Genomic DNA, 23,169 nt, shown 5'->3' on the forward strand with positions numbered 1-23,169 from the left:
TCAGCTGCCGCAAGAAGTACACCAACCTTCTAGGAGGCTTCCAAGAAGAGAACCAAGGAAACCATATTACCGCCCTCGGCGGTATTATCCCCCAGCAGCCAGACCCAGACAGCAAAGGCCTACTCAAAGGTCACAACCTCGCCAGAGACCTGCCAGACCTCAACAGCCTCCACCTGCAGCGTCCACGTCTGGATTTTGAAATCCAACCAGAGAGCATGAGTCATTCCAAAAATCCTTGCCCACAATTACCTGTCGGAGGCCGAATTTCTCATTTCCATCAAAATTGGAACTCCATCACGACAGATCAATGGGTACTCTCAATTGTATCTCAAGGGTACCACTTGGATTTCCTCACTGTACCAAACGACAATCCTCCTATCCCATCTTGGACAGTGTCTTATCATTACACAATTTTACAAGTAGAATTATCCACCCTACTGACTGCCAAGGCCATAGAAAAAGTTCCCAGGCCTCAGTGGGGCAGAGGATTCTACTCCCGATATTTCCTCATTCCAAAGAAAACTGGGGGCCTACGCCCAATCCTAGATCTCAGAAATCTCAACAAATTTCTAAAGAAAGAAAAATTCAGGATGGTGTCATTAGGCACCATGCTACCTCTTCTTCAAAAAGGAGATTGGCTCTGCTCTCTGGATCTTCAAGACGCTTATGCTCACATTCCCATTTTTCCTCCTCATCGACAGTACCTGCGATTTCTGGTGGAAGGTCAGCACTTCCAATATCGAGTACTGCCTTTCGGCCTAGCCTCAGCACCTCGAGTGTTCACAAAGTGTCTTGCAGTAGCGGTGGCACATCTTCACAAGCAAAGAGTACATGTGTTTCCCTACTTGGACGATTGGCTAATCAGAAGTCAAACACAAAACGGTGCTCTCACTTCTCTCCATCTCACAATGCAGTTACTTCACTCCTTGGGGTTTCTCATCAACTACGAGAAATCCCATCTCACACCATCTCACCAGTTACAGTTCATAGGTGCAGATCTCAATACTATCACAGCAAAAGCTTTTCTTCCAAGAGACCGTGCTCAGGCACTCGTCCTCTTAGCACAATCAGTTCGCAATCAATCTCGAGTTACAGCTCATCAGTGCCTCACCCTACTCGGACACATGGCCTCAACAGTTCATGTAACTCCCATGGCCAGACTGACCATGCGCCTACCGCAATGGACACTCAAATCTCAATGGATTCAAGCCATTCAACCATTGTCCACTCCCATTCGTATCACACCAGATCTAAGATCATCTCTTCTCTGGTGGACATCCGTAGTCAACTTGCTCAAAGGCCTGCCTTTTCAGCAACCAGTTCCACAAGTGACTTTAACAACAGATGCATCCACCTTGGGGTGGGGTGCGCACATTGCTCACTTAAAGACGCAAGGCACGTGGACAAAACAAGAAGCCTCTTTTCAAATAAACTTCCTGGAGCTTCGAGCTATACGCTATGCTCTACATGCATTCAAGGACTGCCTTTCACACAAGACTGTTCTGATCCAAACGGACAACACAGTAGCCATGTGGTACATCAACAAGCAGGGTGGTACGGGCTCGTACCTCCTTTGCCAGGAAGCAGCTCAAATATGGGACTGGGCCCTAGCACACTCAATTCTACTACGGGCCACCTACCTAGCAGGCATCCACAACACAGTAGCGGATCGCCTCAGCCGCCACTTTCAACCACACGAGTGGTCCCTCGACCCAGCGATAGCAACCAAGATATTTCAACGCTGGGGTCAACCAACAATAGATCTCTTTGCGTCACCTCTGAACTACAAAGTGAACAATTACTGCTCTTTCCTCTTCCGGCAGAACAACTTACCAAAGGACGCGTTTGCTCGCCATTGGAACTCAGGCCTGTTATACGCGTATCCACCAATACCGCTCATAACCAAAACATTAGTAAAGCTACAACAGGACAAGGGGTCCATGATACTCATAGCCCCATATTGGCCTCGACAAGTATGGTTCCCCACACTGCTAGATCTCTCAGTCAGGGATCCCATTCGCCTGGGAGTAGCTCCCAATCTCATAACTCAGGAACAGGGTCAGTTGCGCCATCCCAACCTTCAATCCCTGTCCCTGACAGCATGGATGTTGAAAGCTTGATCTTGCAACCATTCAACCTTTCAACTAATATATCTCAGGTACTAATAGCTGCACGTAAACCTTCCACTAGAAAGAATTATTCCTACAAATGGAAAAGGTTTACTTTATGGTGCACTCAGAAAGATTTAGATCCTTTCACTTGCCCCACTACCACGCTACTAGATTACCTTTACCATCTCTCAGACTCTGGTCTTAAGACGTCATCTGTAAGGGTACACTTAAGTGCAATCTCAGCTTATCATAACAAGCTAGGTGATGCGCCTCTCTCCACACAGCCTCTCGTCAGTAAATTCATGAGAGGCCTAACTCACATTAAACCTCCAATTCATTCCCCAAGCATTCAATGGGACCTAAACGTAGTATTAACTAGGCTCATGCGTTCCCCATTTGAACCCATAAATACCTGTGACCTTAAGTACCTAACTTGGAAAACGGTCTTTCTTATAGCCATTACATCAGCTAGAAGGGTCAGTGAATTACAAGCACTAGTCACATACGAACCTTTTACAAAGTTCCTACATGACAGGGTAGTCCTCCGGACACATCCAAAGTTCCTTCCTAAGGTTGTCACGGAATTTCATTTGAACCAATCCATAGTTTTACCAACATTCTTTCCTAGGCCTCATTCCCATCAAGGTGAACGAGCCTTACACACTTTGGACTGTAAGCGTGCGTTATCCTTCTATTTAAACCGCACTACAGCCCAAAGAAAATCCAGTCAGCTGTTTGTATCCTATGATCCAAACAAACCAGGTAAAGCAGTGGGTAAGCATACTCTGTCAAACTGGCTTGCAGATTGCATTCAATTTTGTTATGGAAAAGCAGGCCTTACTCTTCAAGGGCGAGTAAAAGCACATTCAGTCAGAGCAATGTCAACCTCAGTAGCACACCTTCGCTCTGTACCTATTCTGGACATTTGTAAAGCAGCAACCTGGAGTTCTCTTCACACTTTTGCAGCTCACTACTGTCTAGACAAAGAAGGAAGACAAGATTCAGCCTATGGACAATCTGTCTTAAAGAACTTGTTTCCAGTATAATCCCAACTCCTTCTACGTCCAACCTGCTGTGATCTTCGGCTGATTCATTCCATCAACAATACTTCACTGTTGCTACATGACAAATTGACTCAGCCTCTAGCTTGCTAATCACCCATATGTGAGGACTAGCATCCTGCTTGTCCTGGGATAAAGCAAAATTGCTTACCTTGTAATAGGTGTTATCCCAGGACAGCAGGATGTAGTCCTCACGAAACCCACCCGCCACCCCGCGGAGTTGGGTCCGATACGTTTTATTATTTTATTTTTGGCTAACGCTATTGCTACAAACCAAGACTAAAGGGAGACCCCTGTGGCAGGGAATATCATAGCATGCTGGGCATGCTCAGTAGGCACACTGGTGCCAGTCAAAAGTTTCATAGAAACTTTTACAGAAGTTTTCCGTACATAGGGCTCCATTACTGATGTCACCCATATGTGAGGACTACATCCTGCTGTCCTGGGATAACACCTATTACAAGGTAAGCAATTTTGCTTTCCCTTTCATACACACAGACATGCATGCTTACACACACAGAGACACGCACACTTCCACAGACACTTTTACACACAAACACAAGCTTTCACATAATTCGTTCAAAAACACACACGCACTAATGCTCTTTCTCTCATATACACACTCATGCTCTTTATTTAACACACACACAAACACACACTCGCATGCACTCATGCTCTATTCTCGTTCTCTCTCTCTCTCTCTCCTTCCTCTTAGAACATATAAGCAGCAGAGGTATCAGATTCCTTGTGCAGGCCCCTGATCCTGACACCTCCTCTCTCTCTCTGTTTACAGCCATGCAGGCCAAGCTGAGGCAGCTCCTCTCAAGGATGTTAACTTCTAAACCAGTGCGCATGCACACATTTGCGCACAAAGGTTGGCCTGCGCCCAGGGATGTGAATATGTGCATGCATTTTATGAAATCACCTCACTGTGTGCACATGTGTGCCAAATTGTAAGTGGGCATGTGCATTTATGTGAAAATCCCACTTCTAGCATGTAAATTGGAGGATTTTAAAAGGGACATGCACCCACTCCATTCCCAGTTTTACCAGTTTGTCCTCAGTTCACCCAGTTAAGAGATTGGTCCTCCAACCCCCCTGGTTTGATAGCCTTCACTCCCCCCACTTAGCCCTGCCCCTTAAAACCCCACAGATCTGCCTAATTTTAACTTACATGTCATCCATAAAATGAGTTCTTTTCAACTCCAAGGCTTTAAAGAAAATGCTCTCCTTTTGAACTACTAAATCCAAAGGCAGAAGAAAATAAGACACTACAGCAAGCTAACCCCCTTCCTTCTACTCTAACTTTCTAATGCTAAGTATAAAAAATGTCTAAGAAATCAAAAAAGCAATGCAAAAAATCCCTTTTTCAAAAAATACAAGAACAAAAAGCTATTAATAAAAATTATTCCCCTTCAAAGTAAGGTCTCTGCAGTTTAATTCAGCCAGAAAATGTACTTGCTATAGTTAAATTCACCTCCTCCAGCAAGGCAGAATTATTCTTAGCTGTGGTTACTTAGATACAGAGCTCAGCTCCTGATCTCTGTATCACAGGCAATGAGCTCATTTCATCTTCCAAGGCTTCAAGAAAAAAGCTGTCCTTTTGAGTTCAAAATCAGATGCTTTCCCCTCCCACCCAGACGGTCCACTCACCTGTACTCTTGATGTGCTGCAATGCCCCTCCCTACACCCCTGAATCCTTTAAATACCCAGCCGGGAGTGAGGTACACATTTTCCCGCTCCCGGCGCTTCCAGCACTGATCTATCAGAGGCTGTTCTAGAAGCGCAAGCTACAGATAATCTTACATTTCCAGCGCAGCCTCTGATAGGTCAGCACAGGAACCGCCAGGTGTGGTGAAATGTGTACCTCACTCCTGGCAGGGCATTTAAAGGTATGGAGGGGGGGGGGGGGAGAGCCAGGAGGGTTCAGGGTGGTCTGGGGAAGGGGGAGTGCAACGAATTGGGCCGGATTTTCAAAAGGTTACGCGTGTAAATCCTGTCTTACATGCGCTGGGTCTATTTTCAAAAGACACTCGTAAAGCCCCAGGACACGTATAAGTCCCTGGGCTTGCAAAAAGGGGTGGCGAGGGGGCGGGGATGAGGCCAGATGTCCCTGGCACAGTGGCCATTTGCTGCTGTGCCGGGGATTGCGCAACTTACTTCAGCCCCAGGGCTGAAGTAAGTTTTACAACAAAAAAAAAAAGAAAAAGGTAGGGGGGAAAGGGTGCGGGAGGTAAGGGAAGGGAAGGTGGTGGTGGTGGGGGGGAACAGAGGAAGGCACGCACAAGGTGCACAATTGTGCACCCTCCTGCATGCGCCGACCTCCCATTTTAATACATGCGCGCATGTTATAAAATCAGGCGTACATTGTGCACGCCTGGTAGCATACACACATGTACGCCCGCCCGTACCTCTTAAAATCTACCCCATTGGGAATGTGGATTGATGGGTCATCCAGGCAGGGGTGGAAACCCGATTTCCTTTTTGACAAGAACATTGGAAGGGGGCTCTGAACTGCGAGCCCTTGGACAGTATAAGTAACAAGTTATCCAGCCACACAAGGCTAGATAACTTAAAAACCTAAACAGCTATATTCAGACTTAGTTGGTTAGGTTTTTAAGTTATCACTTTAAGCAAGTATATTCAGTAGAATGGTTATGCCACTGAATAAATGCGATAAGTTATCTAGCTAGCAGTAACTTTAACCTGGGAAGTTTTCCACTAACCAGCTTCCTGAATATTACCCATTGTGCAAATAAGCACTCAGAATTGAACACCGAGGCAGGTGTTTTACAAAGTATGAATGTATACCATTTTGAAAATACATGTATGCATAGTTGGAATCACTAATTCATCAATATCTTGACAGTCACCCAGTCCTCATTTATCTAGACCAGTGGTTCTCAACCGGTGTGTCGCCAAGAACACGCATGTGTGTCACCACACTTCCCGGTCCCCCACTGACCCAGCTGCTCCCCGGTCCTCCTCCGCCCGGGCTTAAAATGCTGTCAGCCCGGGCAGAATGCGGCAGGAGAGCTGGAGTAAGTTTACAATTGGGAACCTATATGTGTAAGTTTGCGATTGAAAACCTGTTTGTGTGAAAGAGTATATGTGTATGATTGAGATCCTTTGTGTGTGAGAGAGATCATGTGTATGTATGATTAAGAGCCTGTGGGGCGGATTTTAAAAGGCCCGCGCGCGTAAATCCTTCCGGATTTACACGTGCAGGGCCCTCGCGCGCTGGCGCACCTATTTTGCATAGGCCGCCGGCGCGCGTAAAGCCCCGGGACGCGCGTAAGTCCCAGGGCTTTCGAAAAGGGGAGGGAGGGGGCGTGTCCGGGGGCGTGCCCCGGCGTTTCAGGGGCGGGCCCGGGGGGCGTGGCGCCGGCCCGGGGGCGTGGTCGAGGACTCCGGACCAGCCTCCGGGACCGGAGGATGGGAGCGTATGGCCGTATGGCTGGCGCCATTTTGCAATGCGGCAATAAGGCCATACGGCCAGTGCCATTTTGCAATATGGCCCGAGTGCAGGAGGTCGCTCCCGGACCCCCGCTGGACTTCTGGCAAGTCTTGTGGGGGTCAGGAGGCCCCCCCAAGCTGGCCAAAAGTCCCTGGGGGTCCAGCGGGGGTCCGGGAGCGATCTCCTGCGCTCGTGACGCCGGGGGACAGGAACCAAAATAGCGCCGGCGCTACCTTTGCCCTGTCATGCAAAGGTAGCGCCGGCACCATTTCTATTAACGCAGCCGTGGCCCGAGAGTGGAAGATCACACCGGGACCCCCCACTGGACCCCAGGTAATTTAAAACATTTTGGGGGAGATCGGGAGGGTGGGGGATTTATTTTAAAGGGGCGGGTGGGTTTTAGGGTTGTTTTAGTGTGCCGGTTTTCCTGCCCTCCCCCTTCCCCTCCCCCGATTTACGATTTTTGACGATAAATCGGGGGAATTCCTATTGTATCGTGCCTCTAACAATTTTTGACGATTTAAAATATATCGGACGATTTTTTAAATCGTCAAAAAACGATTCACATCCCTAGTGTATAGGTGTGTAATTGGGAGCCAGTGTGAGAGAGGAGAAAGTTCCAAGCAAACCACCCCTCCTCCTGCTAATTCAAAACAATCTCAGGACACCTGGATATCAAACGTTTCCAGGTATGCAGAGCAAAAACATTTATGTATCCTTATTTTCATTACTGGGTCTTTGTGTCTGCTATTTTGAAATATTTTATTGGTATCTAGAAATTTTTTGTATGAGTTTTTAATTATTGGATATTCCGCTCATCAGCTGTTTCGAAATAATCTGTTCTTTTTGTTAGTATGGTTTTACTGCTACTGATTTTATATTTCTTGATTTGTTTTATAAGGATGGGTGATGTTTCTTTTTTCCTTTATTACACTGCATACAGAGACTCTGGCTTGTTGCAGTTTCCAATTCAGTTTTTTTCTGCATGCTTCTAGTTATGCGTTTTGGTCTCTTTATTCTTTGTTAGGTGAGGGTCAGCACATGTGATTCAGGTGAGGTTTTCTGCTGGCGTGTAGTTTCTGTGTAGGGCTCTATAGCAGCCTGACTTGGTCCGTTTACCTATTAGGAGATGTATTGGTGTCTTAAGGCCTGGTGTAATATTTCAGTGTTGCCTTTTCTTAGGTAAGGTTGTTACTGTTTAAGTGCTGGAAATTGGTGCTGTTTTGGTGTGGGATGTTTACTATTTATGCAATTTCTGTTCAGACAGAATATGTATCTTTTCCTTGTGTCATTTAAAACAATAAAAATAATTACCGGACCTTTACTTTTTATTTCCGCCGTGAATTGTAATGAGCAGTGTGTCACACATGTGAGCGTGGCCTGTCAGGTGTGTCACGATGGGAAAAAGGTTGAGAACCACTGATCTAGACCCTCTAGCAGTTCCCCCTGACCACCTGACCAGTTCACCCACCCACCCAAAAACTGTAGTCAACAGACAAGTTGGATTTCACTTGCACAAGTCAGTTAGCAGATGTAAAAGTGTAGAATAAGTTCAGTAATATATATACACACACATAACCTTACAAATAGCAACTATATGTTGCATACTGCAGAACCCCGCCCTGCAATGCTCCTAGCCGGCCCTTTTTTCTTGCTCATAAAATGTACGAGCAAATGGAATATGCGTGCATACCCTTAACATTTATACAATAGCATACATGCATATGCATGCTACGTAAGCATGTGTATGCTATTTTTAAGTGCAATACCCCATTCAAAATCAACTCCGTTGTTTTTATAATTTAAATGCTTTGGTGGCATGGATTTGAAATAAATAGAGGTTGCTTAATTATTTTGTACTTTATGTCTAGATTCAGGGGCAGATCTCTGGCTTGCTGACCAAGGCGAAAGTTGGTGCTGAGGTGGTGCTAGACATACTGGAGAAACGAGTGGAATGAGAATAGAAGGACCTGATGCCTATGACTGCATATTTGCACCATGGACGTCTGACATAATCAGTTCTTTTGTAACAATGAGAAATGTTGGCAACATGAAATTAATAATAATAATTTAAAAAAGAGCATTTGCATATGTGTTTCTTGAAGGCATTCTGAATTTTTATTGGTGCTATAGTTTGTTTTGACAATCATCATCTCTCAATCCATTAACTAGAGTAGAAATGTGCCACCTCAGGGCTGGAAAAAGATTTAGTTTTCAGGCTAGCTAGAACCTGCCATGAAATACATTTACATACATTTGTTCTAAAAAGCAGATTCACATTTTCATGTTTGTTACCCTGAAAACCAGATTGATTGCAGCCCAGAATAACTGGAAGAGCAGTATGCTCCTCTAAAACCAATCAGGAGATACATTAAACACTTACACATTTTCCCCATCAATACCATGACTTGATTGCTCTCACTGCCACACCACTGTATGGCAGTGAGAAAGTGAATGTTACTGCAGACTGAGGAGGGCTAATATGCTTTGAAGCTTCTTCTTCCCTGAAATTTTATATTTAGCATGTCCTCTGTGCTGGAGTTTCATGCCAAGACTCTTCTGGTGTACTTCCCTCTAAAATTGTCACCTTATACCGCTGTATATGAGACCTCCACCGTTACCTTATTTAGAGACCCTCTGGGGATCTACACTATATGTTCAGCTTGGAGAAGAGACGGCTGAGGGGGGATATGATAGAGGTCTTTAAAATCATGAGAGGTTTTGAATGAGTAGATGTGAATCGGTTATTTACAGTTTCGAATAATAGAAGGACTAGGGGGCATTCCATGAAGTTAGCAAGTAGCACATTTAAGACTAAACAGAGAAAATTCTTTTGCACTCAATGCACAATTAAACCCTGGAATTTGTTGCCAGAGAGTGTGGTTAGTGCAGTTAGTGTAGCTGAGTTCAAAAAAGGTTTGGATAAGTTCTTGGAGGAGAAGTCCATTAACGGCTATTAATCAAGTTGACTTAGGGAATGGCCTCTGCTATTACTGGCATCAGTAGCATAGGATCTTCTTGGTGTTTGGGTACTTGCCAGGGTCTTGTGGCCTGGTTTGGCCTCTGTTGGAAACAGGATGCTGGGCTTGATGGACCCTTGTTCTGACCCAGGATGGCAATTTCTTATGTTATTATGGCCTTAGCTTTGAATACAGCTTGAAATATAGGAAGACATGTACCATTCCTAATTGCATCTTCTTGCAGGATGCTAGGCTTGGTAGCTCCAACCAAAATAACTGCAGGCAGTGATAGACTGTGATGTGGAAGCTTATAGTTGCCTTTCTGAAGAGTTGGAGCCATTTTTCTTTTCCCTGCTCCCTTGTTTGGTGGCATAGGAATCAGGAAGGAGCGTAGCCTGGAATGAGTGTCTCCATTTGAGAAGAGAATGTTTATTTTCGGTAGTCTTTTGATGAATCCCTGCACTAGGCACTGACATTGAAGAAGGTAAGGTAATTGTAAGGAGGACCTGCTATGCCCATCTCATTAACCATAGAGGGACATCAGTGACTTAGTACAGGAAATAGCAGATTTTTTTGGGTGCTAGAGAGGATTTGGGCTGATTCTTTTATTGTGGAAGGAAGTTTTCTGCCCTTCCTGCCATGCAGTCAGGAGAGAAGAGTTTTCAAGCCTGTTGCACTGTGGTTTTATTTGAGGAATTAGGTTAGGAAAATCTACATTGCCTGGGAGTAAAAGTAGATAAGTGTTAATCCAGAGACCCCCATCAGAGCTTCACCCCTGAAGTGGAAGAGTTGAGAAGGAGGGAGCTTTGAGTCACAGAGGGAGACCTATTCTCTACTAGAAGCCCTGACTACCCAACCCAGGAAGGAAAGTCACTCTAGCGGTTGCCTTCCTGAGGGTCATTACCACAGGAAGAAGGAGAGGGAGTTAATGCCCTGCCATAGTAAGAACATGGATATGTTGCAAAAGCATTGCCCTAAGAGATGTAGTACAATAAAAGTAACACTTGGAACACCTCATTCAATGTGTCTAGCATGGTTATTGGAATGGAGATTGAGTCTTTCAATGGAAATTATGAATGCACCCAGAGAGAAGGTTGTTCACTAAACACCTTGAGCCTTGGAGGTCTATTCTTACCCCTCTCACCACCTCCCCCCAGTGGGAAAATCATGCCCGGGTCAAAAAGACTTTGTGAATGTGCACTGAGACATGCCTGGGACTGAGTGTGACCCTAGGCTTCACAATGAAATCATAAAGAGGGCTACACTTGGGGCTTTAAAAAAAATCAATGTTTGCTCCAGATATTGCGCCTACTCTGCAACCCACTTTACTTGGTGAGACTTGCATCTTCTGTAAGTGCCAAAAGCCTATGGGATATTAGTAGAGTGAAAGACAGAGGGTTTGGAGAGTCCAGGAAATGAAGTAGGTGGGATGTTAGAGTGCCAGAAGATGAGCTGAGATGAACACCTTATGATCCCAGATAAAGGAACAATATGGCACATGTGAAAAAAGATAGGAACATACGGTAAAATTAAGTGATCTTTTTATTGGCATCTACGTTTAATCACATAGTAGTTAATTAGTCATCTTTATCACAATTCAAATGACCAGAGATATAAGCAGTTATTTGCTGTAAACATCACTGGTATTCTCTCTTTGTCAAACAGCTACAAGTATAGGCAAACAGGGCCTAACTGAAAAGGCCAACAAGTCATTTTAACCTTATACATACAAGTGAACAGGAAGCCAAAAGTACATTTATTTATTTGTATTTATTTATACGTCTGTATTTCACTACATCCATACTTGTATGTGGAAGTGGCAACTCCATATATGAAATGGTCCAAGCACCTGGAACAGCTGATGCTACAAGTACAGTCCATGTTAGGGAAGTCCACTAGTGTGGGGTAGGCAGCCATGGCAAAGACATCCCAGTACAGACCATGTCGTGGAAATTCAGTGATAGACAGCTAAGATGAGGTTGAATCATTTGGAAAGGTACTTGGGATAGATATAAATCGTTAGAATCGTGAGCCGGCACACTAAAACCCGCTAAAACCCACCCCCGACCCTTTAAATTAAATCCCCCACCCTCCCGAACCCCCCCCAAATAACTTAAACATTTCCTTGCCAAATCCTACCTCCTTCAATCCCCCACCCTCCCGAACCCCCCCCCCAAATGACTTAAATTACCTGGGGGTCCGGAACGGCAGCGGTCCGGAACGGGCTCCTGCTACTGAATCTTGTTGTCTTCGGCCGGCGCCATTTTCCAAAATGGCGCCGAAAAATGGCGGCGGCCATAGACCAACAGGATTCGACGGCAGGAGGTCCTTCCGGACCCCCGCTGGACTTTTGGCAAGTCTTGTGGGGGTCAGGAGGCCCCCCCCCAAACTGGCCAAAAGTTCCTGGAGGTCCAGCGGGGGTCAGGGAGCGATTTCCCGCCGCGAATCGTTTTCCGTACGGAAAATGGCGCCGGCAGGAGATCGACTGCAGGAGGTCGTTCAGCGAGGGTTCCGGCACCTCGCTGAACGACCTCCTGCAGTCGATCTCCTGCTGGCGCCATTTTCCGTACGGAAAACGATTCGCGGCGGGAAATCGCTCCCTGACCCCCGCTGGACCTCCAGGAACTTTTGGCCAGCTTGGGGGGGGCCTCCTGACCCCCACAAGACTTGCCAAAAGTCCAGCGGGGGTCCGGAAGGACCTCCTGCCGTCGAATCTTGTTGGTCTATGGCCGCCGCCATTTTTCGGCGCCATTTTGGAAAATGGCGCCGGCCGAAGACAACAAGATTCAGTAGCAGGAGCCCGTTCCGGACCGCCGCTGGACCACCAGATAATTTAAGTCATTTGGGGGGGGGGTTCGGGAGGGTGGGGGATTTAATTTAAAGGGTCGGGGGTGGGTTTTAGCGGGTTTTAATGATTTTAACGATATATCACGATATTTTACCCCCCCAAACGGCAACAATACGATTCCCTCCCCCTCCCAGCCGAAATCGATCGTTAAGACGATCGAGGACACGATTCACATCTCTACTGATGGGAGCTTTATTCAAAACACTTTCATTATTACCTGCATCAGGGAGGGCTGCATACTCTGAAGGATGGCAGTATGAGCAGCAGCTGTCTATAGCACATACAGAAACAGACTCCTTCCATCATTACATGGTCAGCATCTCTGGGAACTCTCCAGATTTAGCTGAGACTCTGGATATTTATCCAAATTACTGGGTCTCTGGGCAGAATGGGTGCTGCGGAGAGGCTGGAGGATGCAAGAGCAGTGCTGTTGGTGCTTCTTTCTTGCTGGGCTCTCGTCTTCTGTTGCATGTGCGGCTGCATGCTAGAGCTGCGTCATCATGATCGTACATGTGTGATGCCTCATTTCAGCCAGTGTGAAACTGGGAGAGACATTCACCAAGCAGCCACACAAGAACGCACAAGGACCAGGGTGAAGATTTGATAAAAGGGCTGCAGGAGGATTTCAGTGGCCCACGGTGTTGATTTAAGGCCAGGGAGATGTATCTGCATTCCTGGCCAGCTGAACTCCTGTGCTGATTGATATTGTATCAGTCCAAGAGCAATAGCCTCAATCATAGAGGAGGGATAGGGCAGTGATTTCATGATAATGATGGTGAATTTCATTTGATTGATTAATATTAATAATGATGAAATTAATATTGGTTGTTTAATAATGATAATTAGATTAATAATGAATTGATTAATGATGACATTCATGATTAATTAATAATTAATTGGTTAAGGATGATGATGAATTGATGATTAACAATAATGATGATGATGAATTGATGCCAATAATAATGATAATGAATGCTGAGGAGGAGGGGGGCATAGCCGGTAAAGACAGGCAGAGGACTGGAGATCCAAAGATCAAGAACTGAGCAAGAACTAGGAAGGGAGAGCACTGGGGATCCTTGGGTTATGGTGGGAGGGTGGAAGAAAATGAGAGTTCAAGTAGAAGGAAGAAGGTCTACAGTAACAGGGATAAGGAGAAGGGATAAAGTCTACAGTAGGAAGAAGAAGTCTGCGGTGGAAGGAGGAAAAGAGAAGAGAAAACATCTGTGGTGGGGGAAAGAGAGAAGGACAAAGCCTGCAGTGGCAAGAGAAAGAAGAGAAGACAGAACATCTGCAACATCAGTGAGAAAGTGAGCAAGAGGGAAAAGAAGAAGAGAAAGAAGGTCTGTGGTGGTATGGGGGTAGGGGAAGAGAGAGAAGGTCTCCAGTGGGATGAAGAAAAAGACAAGGTCTGAAATGCTGAAGGAAGGAGAGATGGCCTGCAATGGAGGAGGAAGGAGAGATAATCTGCAGTGGCAGGAAGAAGAGAAGCAAATATTTGCAGATGGAGGGAGAGAGAGAAGAACAAAGTCTACAGCAGAAAGTGGAAGGTCTCTAGTAAGAAGAGGAAGAGAAAGGTCTATGGTGGCAGGGGAAAGGCAGGAGAGAGAGAGTTCATGCAACCATGTCTAGGGTATGTGCACTAGCTGTCAGCAGGAAGGGGGGGGGGGGGCTTCCTGTCTTTTGCATTGAATGTCACATGTATGATTTCTTTACCCACCAGTGTGAAGTTGTATGTATGTACCTGGTGCAAAGAGCTTTTGGCTCTCAGAGAACTAGTCCATTCGCTGGAGACTAGAGTAGCAGACCTGGAGGATCCAAAAAGCACACTGAGAAGCAATGTGGTTTCCAACTTCTTTACAGAGAGTTGATTAAATGACTGAAGAATATTTACAGCACTCTATTCATTTTTCAAATAAAGTCAAACAATAGAATAGCAGAAAGATTAATAAATTAGTCTTTTAATGTAGTGGACGCCAATTTTTTAGAAATCTGTATCCTCTTTTCCACTTACTCAGCTTTGTGAAGAAAGCTCACTCCTCTTTCAAACTTCCAGTTTTATCCCAGCACTTATCCACTGTGGAGAATAAAGTCCCAATAATTTATCAGAATGTAAGTCCCAGTTCTCATACCTTTCCTGAAGTCTTCTTAAATATTTTAGATCTCCTTATGAAGTACCAGATGGGATCTCAAGAATATCACACCTGAGCCAGTAGCAAACACAGTCAGTGATTTTTTTTCAGCTTCTTCCCTCTAGCAAGGGACAGAGCGCCAGTCTTTAGATGAAAACAGCCTTCACTCCTCTGGCTCTTACTAAGTGAAAGATACCTCTTCCCAATAGAATGGAAAACTGATTCCTGGGTCCCAAGGGCACTCAGCTATAGGTGGAACAAAAAAAATAGTCTTGGACTCCAAAAGCTGAGAAAATAAACAAACTGCAGGAAAGGTGGAGAACTCCTTTGTCTCAACATGAGGAAATAGTTACTGGCAGAAAAAAACAACTAAAGTCCGAAACTTCGTTGCAACAGGTCACGGACAGATCCAAATGCTGGAGTTACAGCATACAGTCTGAATCTTCCCTTTCCATGATTTAACCATACACAAGGATGCTCCAATCCTCAGTTCACCATTCACATAAGAGTCTCACAAATCGAAGTCTCCCAATAATAGATTAAAAGAGCAAACAATCAGAAATAGGTCAGCATTAACAGTCTGACCCAAAACGGAAAAACAAGCAGTCCTTTTAGAATAATTTAGCAAAAATAAATAACAGGAGACAGAGCTCCTGCCTTCATGGAAATCCAAACTAAAATCTTTCTCCTAATATGGTGCTTGGTGGGGATAAACAGCTAGAGCTTGTCCAATTGAACAATGTGCAGCCTTGTTATGGTAAGAAATGGGGAGGGGAGACTAAGTAATTGATAGGAAAGAGTCAGGTAAATTAGGGAAATTCCAAGGTGTCTTACTCGTTTACCAAAAGCCCTAAAATCCTGACCATTTTTTTTATAAAGAAGAATACAGTGATATACTAGGCCTTTCCTAAAACCAAAGACTGTTTGAGATTTTCCACACGAGAGAAAATTTCACAATAATTAAAACTCAACTGCAAAGACAAGGTTTGCAGTAAACGAACTCTGTTACTAGCAATGCAAACACAAAGCTTCGTGGAACTTGGCAGTTGTCTATGGACTGAAATCATGATTGGAAGGAGCCTAGAGTTGCAATAATTGCCAGATATTGAACGTCTTATGAAAACTACAAGGACTGTGTTTTAATAAAAAAACATCATATATGTAAGAAGCCTCCAGTCAGGAAAGGCCTCGTATTCAGACTTCTTACCCACCCATCTGCAATGTGAGAAAATACAAACAGCATGTGATACTATAAAGGACCATCTTGGTCTATTCTGACCTAAAAACAAATAGAATGCCTTGACATTTAAGGGGTGTGGATTCATACTCAGATCCAATCAATGAACCTAGAGACACACAATCCTGTTGTTCTGTTGTATGAGAAAAGCACCATAAAAGAACTAAGACTGAGACCAGAACTTTGGCAAACAATCAGCCCTAATATATCCGAGACCAGAGGAGAAGAGGCCCCAGGATCTGAGAGACATTTCGAAGGGCCTTGGACCATCAGGCATTGTGCAGGTCACCTCATTTCATAAGTGTGTAATGGGAGGAACCTAGGCACTTAAAGAGGCACTAGGTTTGAATATATCATATTATATGGAGAATTGAACCTGAAAATAGTTACCTATAGGAATCATAAATAAAATACTTTTCAATACTATTCAGAGTATTTAAATTTGTGTCAAGCTGTGAAAGGTGCCAGAGTGAATATGTACTGAACAGTCTTTAGGTACACATTGCCCACCATTCTACTCTCCAACTGGGCTTTTACCACAAAGGACATGATCTATATATGACATATACATTAATCATACAATAGGATGTGCCCAACCTTTCCATCATAAAACTTCCCATAACAATTGGGGGTAGCAGGGGGATTTGATTTAGTAAGTATTGGGAAGCTGTACATTGTGACTTGAAGCTGCATTGGAGTGGGAAATTAAGATAGCAAGCTCTTAGCTGTGCATAGTTTAAAGGACATTCGGGCCAATACAGTAAAGTCTGTGGGAGAGCGGGCGAACGCAGGCCACTTTCCTGAGCGCGCGATTCAGTATGCAAATTAGGCCCAGCGGTAAAAGCAGGTAAAAGGAGGCACTAGGAAAACAAGTGCGTCCCTAGCGCCTCCTTTTGGACCGGAGCAGTGACTGTCAGCGGGTTTGACAGCCTACACTCAATTTTGCCGGCGTCGGTTCTCAAGTCCGCTGACAGCCACGGGTTCGGAAACCGGACACCGGCAAAATTGAGCGTCCGGATTTCGACCCGCAAGCCGCGGGCCGACTTCAAATTTTTATTTTATTTTTTTACTTTTGGTAAATTTCGGGACCTCCAACTTAATATCGCCATGATATTAAGTCAGAGGGTGCACAGAAAAGCAGTTTTTACTGCTTTTTTGTGCACTTTCCTGGTGCCCGAAGAAATTAGCGCCTACCTTTGGGTAGGCGCTAATTTCTGAAAGTAAAATGTGCGGCTTGGCTGCGCGTCCAATCAAGGGCTGCGTCCAATCAAGGGTTAACAGTGCGCTCCGTCGGAGCGCACTGTACTGTATCGACACGATTGAGAGAGATATACCTCTATATGTCGTGGTGGCATGATTGCATGAATAGTGATAACAGTGTGCTTGGTTGTTGATTAGATTAGATAAGATTAGGTTTAGATTAGGGAGAGTTGAGGCATTCGATTTATATTGAAAACAAGTGGTTTTTGGCGGAATGCTATATTATAGGTTCTAGAGGAGGGAATGTTGAAATACTTTCAAAGCAGATATCAGTGTGAGGTCATTGACTGTAGTAAAGATTTTCTTTCTTTCTTTTTGTTTTTTTAGAATCAGGGATGTGTATGGCAGAGTTTTACATTTTTCCCATTTCCCACTTCACATAATGCCTATCTTTAACTGGAGGTGTAGAGGAAATATCTGAGAATTCAATAAAATGGAAGGAAAATTAATTGCAACTGGTAATCACAGAACATAATATCTGCCCTTTTGAGTTGACTTATTGTGACAATTGTAGTTCCCTTACAGACTTAGAGGATAAGTTTGAAAATAATATTACACTATTTAAGATAAATAACAAGAACAAAAGCATGGGGGTGCAATATGGTTTTTGCATTTAACTGTGAAAAAAATGGTAAAGCAGCAAAATGAACACATGGCACAGATTCAGACTGTGCTAATTGAAGTTCAGCAGTTGGCAGATAAAGCAGATTTTTTGGCTTCTGTAAATACATGTTTAAGGGGGCAGAATGACCAACATCAGAGAGAGAGAGAGAGAGAGAGAGATGAAATAACACTAGCAAAGGAAAAAACAGAGAAATATTATACCAAATTGAATTTTAAAAAGGCTCCAGGGATGGTCTGGGAAATTATATGAGCCTGACTTCAGTGCCAGGAAAAATCATGGAAAGTAAACTGTTATGAAGAGTAAAATCACAGAACATTTAGACAGACATGGTTTGATGGGACATAGCCAGCATGGATTTACCTGAGGGAAGTCTTTCCAAACAAATCTGCTACATTTTTATGAAGGGGTGAAAAAAACATGTGGAAAAAGGTGAACTGGTAGATGCAGTGTATTTGGATTTTCAGCAGGCATTCAACAAAGACCTTCATGAAAGGCTTCTAAAAAAACTAAAACGTCATGGCTTAGGAGGCGATGTCCTTTTGTGGAATGCAAGCTGGTTAAAAAGACAGGAAACAGAGAGTAGGGTTCAATGGTCTGAAAAAGGTAAACGGGATTGCCTCAGGGATCTGTACTGTTACCAGTGTTTTTTAATAAATTTATAAATGATCTGGAAAGGAATATGATTAGTAAGGTAATCAAATTTGTGAATGACACAAAATTATGCAGAGTAGTTAAATCTCAAGCGGATTGTGATAAATTGCAGGAGGGCCTTGCGAGACTGGAAGATTGGGCTTCCAAATGGCAGATGAAATTTAATGTGGAAAAATGCAAGGTGATGCATGTAGGGAAAAATAACCCTTGCTGTAGTTATATGATGTTAGATTCCATCTTAGGAGCTACCACCCAGGAAAGAGATCTAGGCTTCATAGTGGATAATACTTTAAAATAGTCAGCTCAGTGTGCTGCAGCACAGCGCTACGTCACCTGGACTCTCTCTCAGCGCTTCCCTCTCCTCAGGGCCTGACTCAGTGCCTTTTCATTTGAGCCCTTACTGCAGCTTTGCTCCTCGGGACTCCCACGGCACTTCTACAATGAGGATCTTTCTCCAGTGCTTTTACTCATCAAGACCTGGCTCAGCGCTGTAATTCTACCAGACTGTGTCTCGGTGTCCCCGCTCCTCGGGGCACTCCCCAGAGCTTCTACTACAGAAGGTCCTGTCGCCGCGTTGCCATGTCTCGAGCAGTACCGCTGCGCAGCCATTCTCCTGGCACCTGCTACAGCGGGTTCCCCGCTCTAGCCTTTGTTCAGCATACCACAGTTCGAGTCACCACACCTGCACCTCCTCACCTCGAGGCCACTCCCACGTGGTCCTGCTCTACAGTCTTCAGAGCTGCAGTGGCCTTGCACCCCTTGAGACTCTCTCTCCTTCTCCCTCCGAGAGTGCTTCTGTCTCGGACTCTACCTAACCTCTCTGACACTCTCTGCACCCAGTCGTCTACCCTCTCCGGGACCAGCCACACAGAGGTGCTCCTAAGGCCTGCCGGCCCCGGCACCCAATGGCTCAACCTGCGGGGAACGAGTGTCGGCACAGGTGAAGTTCCAGCTTGCCTCTGTTCCCTTTGATTAATTGACTAGGGCATGGGTTGTAAGGGGAATTAGAAACTTTTAATTTAGTAAGTAGATGAACAATAGTTGCGATGTCGGTTTCAGAAAAAGTAGACCAAGTGCAAGTCAATGAAGGTAAATTGGTTGTGGGAATTGGAAGATGAGAGAATTCGGAAGCTATTTTGTTGGTTTTGGCTTGAAAGTATTGAGCAATATTATTACAAATGACTTTTTTTTTTTTTTGCAAAATCATTTTTATTGTAAATGTAAAGACAAGCATTTCCACTAGCACTGCAACATATTCAAAAACAATAGCAACAAGAAAACAAACAGTACAGTAGGGATGCTGGCCTCCTGTTTAGTAACAATACCCACCCCAATAAGCAACCAGATCCTCCACCACTCCCAACACATTCAAACTGCACAAACCAAACACACCACATACACCCCATTCAGACAACCACATTTGCGCCCCCCCCCCCAACCCCCGCCCAAGAGCCCTAAAAACATTTAGGGAAAGAGAAACCCTGATCAAGAGAATTTAGTAGCAAGGCTACTCAGGAGTTACTCGCCCCGGGAGAGTTGGTGTACCAAGTTTCAATATATCCTGCTGTAAGCAATTGAGTCTGGAAATCCAAGGTGAGAGAAGAGTAATAGCAAGCCCAGCAATCTGCATATCGCTTAACCCTAGGCTGAGGAGACTTGGGAAAATCCATGCGTTCCAGCAAAATCATGTCCATCATGCGATGTTGCCAGGCCACAAGTGAGGGTGTACTCGCAGGCTCAATCCACTCAGCAAGTATTGTTTGGCAAGTGGTAGAAAAGCAGTCCTGCCAAAGCGATCCTGTGCCCCCGTACATTTCACAAGGAGCGCCTGCGGTCCTGCCAAAAGGAGCACAGCAGACAATTGTAAAGGTATCTGAATACATTTATTGACGCAGGCCAGTATATTTTTCCAGAAAGTCTCCAGGGAAGAGCAGAGAATCAGCCAATGCAACATGGTACCCTCTGTTGTGGAACATTTAATACATAGTGGAGAGGAGAGACGACCCATTCGAAAACGGCACACCTCGTCACAAATAGTATGATGGATAATCCGAAACTGCAGGTTGCGCAACCTGCAGTCCTTCGTTCGTTTATGTAGAGAAGTGAAGCATGAAGTAAGGAAGGGAACTGTAACATCCTTTGCACAAAACAGCGTCCAGTAGTGGGCCAGAAGATCAAGATGAGGAGTCAATCGCGTATTTGAAATCAATCTACTCCAGCCCTGTATAGAATTATGTAAGTACACACACTCAACCAGTGTTTTAGCAAAAGCAGTTTCGCGTGCATACTCCTCTGATTGCCAGCGAAAAGCCTGCAAGTAGTGGCGAGCTTGTAGGTAGGCAAAGAAAAACATACGGGGTAACTTGTAATTCTCAACCATAGTTGTATATTGTAACACTTGAGGGACGTCTTCTTCAAAGTAATGAAAGGCATACCTAAGTCCACAGCGAGCCCAAGTCTTGAAGATGCCACTGGTGGTAATACCAGGCTGAAAATCACAGTTACCCACCATCGGGGTAAACAATGAGAACAAGCCCGGCAATCTATACAGCCGACGGAGCCACTACCAGGCCCTGCGGCATGGATAAAAAAAACATTTGGGAATATTGAGAGATTGTACCTTGGCCGCAGGAGCTTGGACCACATAGAGAGGAGACCAGGGCCAAGTCATACGATTTAACATCTCTTCTTCACAGTAAGTATATTCATCAAGAATCCATTCCCCAATAAAACGCATCTGACACGCAACATTGTAAGCACGGAAATCAGGCAGGCTCAACCCACCCCGAGCCTTCGGGTGCGCCAGTGTTTGATAGGCAATCCGTGCACGCTTACCCGCCCATATAAATTGGATCAACCCCCTCTGCAATTTATTAAGATCATAAACCTTAAGCCAAAGGGGAAGCATGTGTAACTTGTATAGCAATTTAGGAACAATCATCATTTTAACTACAGCACAATGCCCTGAAAAACTGAGGGGAAGAGACTGCCAGGCCTGCAACTGCCGCTCCAAGGATGCCAAGGTTTCACATATGTTACACTAATTGAGCTTATCCAATTCTCTGGGGATCCATACTCCTAAATATTTTAGTTTCCCAGGGGCCCATTTGAAGGGGAAGGAGCCAGGCCACGTCTGTGGAAGCCATTGAATGTAGGGCCAATGCTTCTGACTTGGAAAAATTAATGTGAAGGCCCGCTATATCCCGAAACTGTGTAAAAATAGAGAGTATTACGGGCACACTCTGCCGGGGTCATCCGACAAAGAGCAGAATGTCATCCGCAAGCAAAGCAAGTTTAACGGGATGTCCACTCAAACTGATTCCCCAAAATCCTTTGTCCCGTCGTAACTTCTCAGCTAGTGGCTCTATTGCCAGTACAAATAGTAGGGGGGAAAGTGGGCACCCTTGCCGAACCCCACATTGCAGAGGGAAGGAGACCGATAAACCTCCGTTAATAAGAATTTTGGCACTAGGATTGTTGTACAGAACTTGTAGCCACGTAACAAAGTCCCCAGTTATCCCATATTGCTGAAGCACCCAAAACATATAGTCCCAGGATAAGGAGTCAAAAGCCTTTTCGGCATCCAAACTTAGAATAAGAGCTTCCTCCTGGGGATAGTAATTTAGGGCAGCAATGAGCCGTCTCACATTTTGCAGCCCTTGGCGACGAGAAACAAAGCCAGTCTGATCTGAGTGCACCAAGGTGGGCAAGATAATGCTGAGCCGAGCTGCCAAAACTGCTGCAAGAATTTTGATGTCCACATTTATTAGAGAAATGGGCCGGTAAGATCCCACCTCTTGTAAATCCCTCCCTTGTTTTGGCAATAAAATGATAGTGGAACAATTTTCATCCAGTGGGAGGTTCTTACTCTGAATGAGAGAGTTATAATATGAGGTTAAACTAGTCAATAATGGAAACTTAAGGATTTTGTAAAACTCGTTACTTAGCCCATCAGGACCAGCTGCCTTGCCCTTTTTCAGTTTCTGTATGATAGCAACAATTTCAGAGTCCACAATGGGGGCATTTAATGTATGGAGGGTGTCTTCAGGCAGGTTTGGCCAATTTAGATGTTGAAATTTTAAACTGGTCCTACAGGAAGTCATTACAAATGACATTTGAAATGTCATTGTGAGTTATGGTTTTCAAGAAATTAAAGATTTGCAATATTAAATAAGATGTGGATTACCATTAGCTTTTGAATTTTACTAGCATTGTAGCAATTTTTTGTGTGGTCAATCTCTTTCTTATATTTTTTTTAGATGAATGAAATAAGCAGGGAAGGTTACATTTCAAGAGTCATTATAATTTCGGTTAAAATCCAGAACAAAATCCATTTTTACTCCTCAGTTTTGATGTTCCCCAACAGCTGTTACAGGATTACATCTGTGATAAGGGTTTATTAAAGTTTAGAGTTAGTAAAAAATCTTAATCACTCTTTAATTCACCTATTTGGCTAGTAATGAAAGCTGATGGATTAAACTGGAGACTTTCCAAAGATTAAAAGAAATTCTCCAGGATATGTCTTCTATAGTGGCCTCTGTAGAAGTCATTCTCTCTGTTAAGACCTGATCATTAAGACATAAGAAATATAAGAACATAAGAAACATAAGAAAATGCCATACTGGGTCAGACCAAGGGTTCATCAAGCCCAGCATCCTGTTTCCAACAGTGGCCAATCCAGTCCAAAAGAACCTGGCAAGTACCCAAAAACTAAGTCTATTCCATGTTACCATTGCTAATGGCAGTGGCTATTCTCTAAGTGAACTTAATAGCAGGTAATGGACTTCTCCTCCAAGAACTTATCCAATCCTTTTTTAATCACAGCTATAC

The 23,169-nt window shown here is 44.4% G+C and overlaps 1 protein-coding gene across 3 annotated transcripts in view; it reads left to right on the top strand.

Moving 5' to 3' along the window:
* Positions 1 to 23,169, top strand: part of FTCD (formimidoyltransferase cyclodeaminase) — a 296,425-nt gene that overhangs the window by 203,488 nt on the left and 69,768 nt on the right. The window contains exon 14 of one of the 3 annotated variants that reach the window (XM_029606738.1): positions 8,501 to 8,712. The exons of the other annotated variants lie outside the window; for them this stretch is intronic. Coding sequence (XP_029462598.1) covers positions 8,501 to 8,587 — 87 coding nt within the window. The 3' untranslated portion in view covers positions 8,588 to 8,712. Of the gene's footprint in view, positions 1 to 8,500; positions 8,713 to 23,169 lie in introns of those variants that run through there. 3 annotated transcript variants of the gene reach the window in all.

The sequence above is a fragment of the Rhinatrema bivittatum genome, chromosome 6 (assembly GCF_901001135.1).
Source record: "Rhinatrema bivittatum chromosome 6, aRhiBiv1.1, whole genome shotgun sequence".
In the NCBI taxonomy this organism is placed as follows: Eukaryota; Metazoa; Chordata; class Amphibia; order Gymnophiona; family Rhinatrematidae; genus Rhinatrema; species Rhinatrema bivittatum.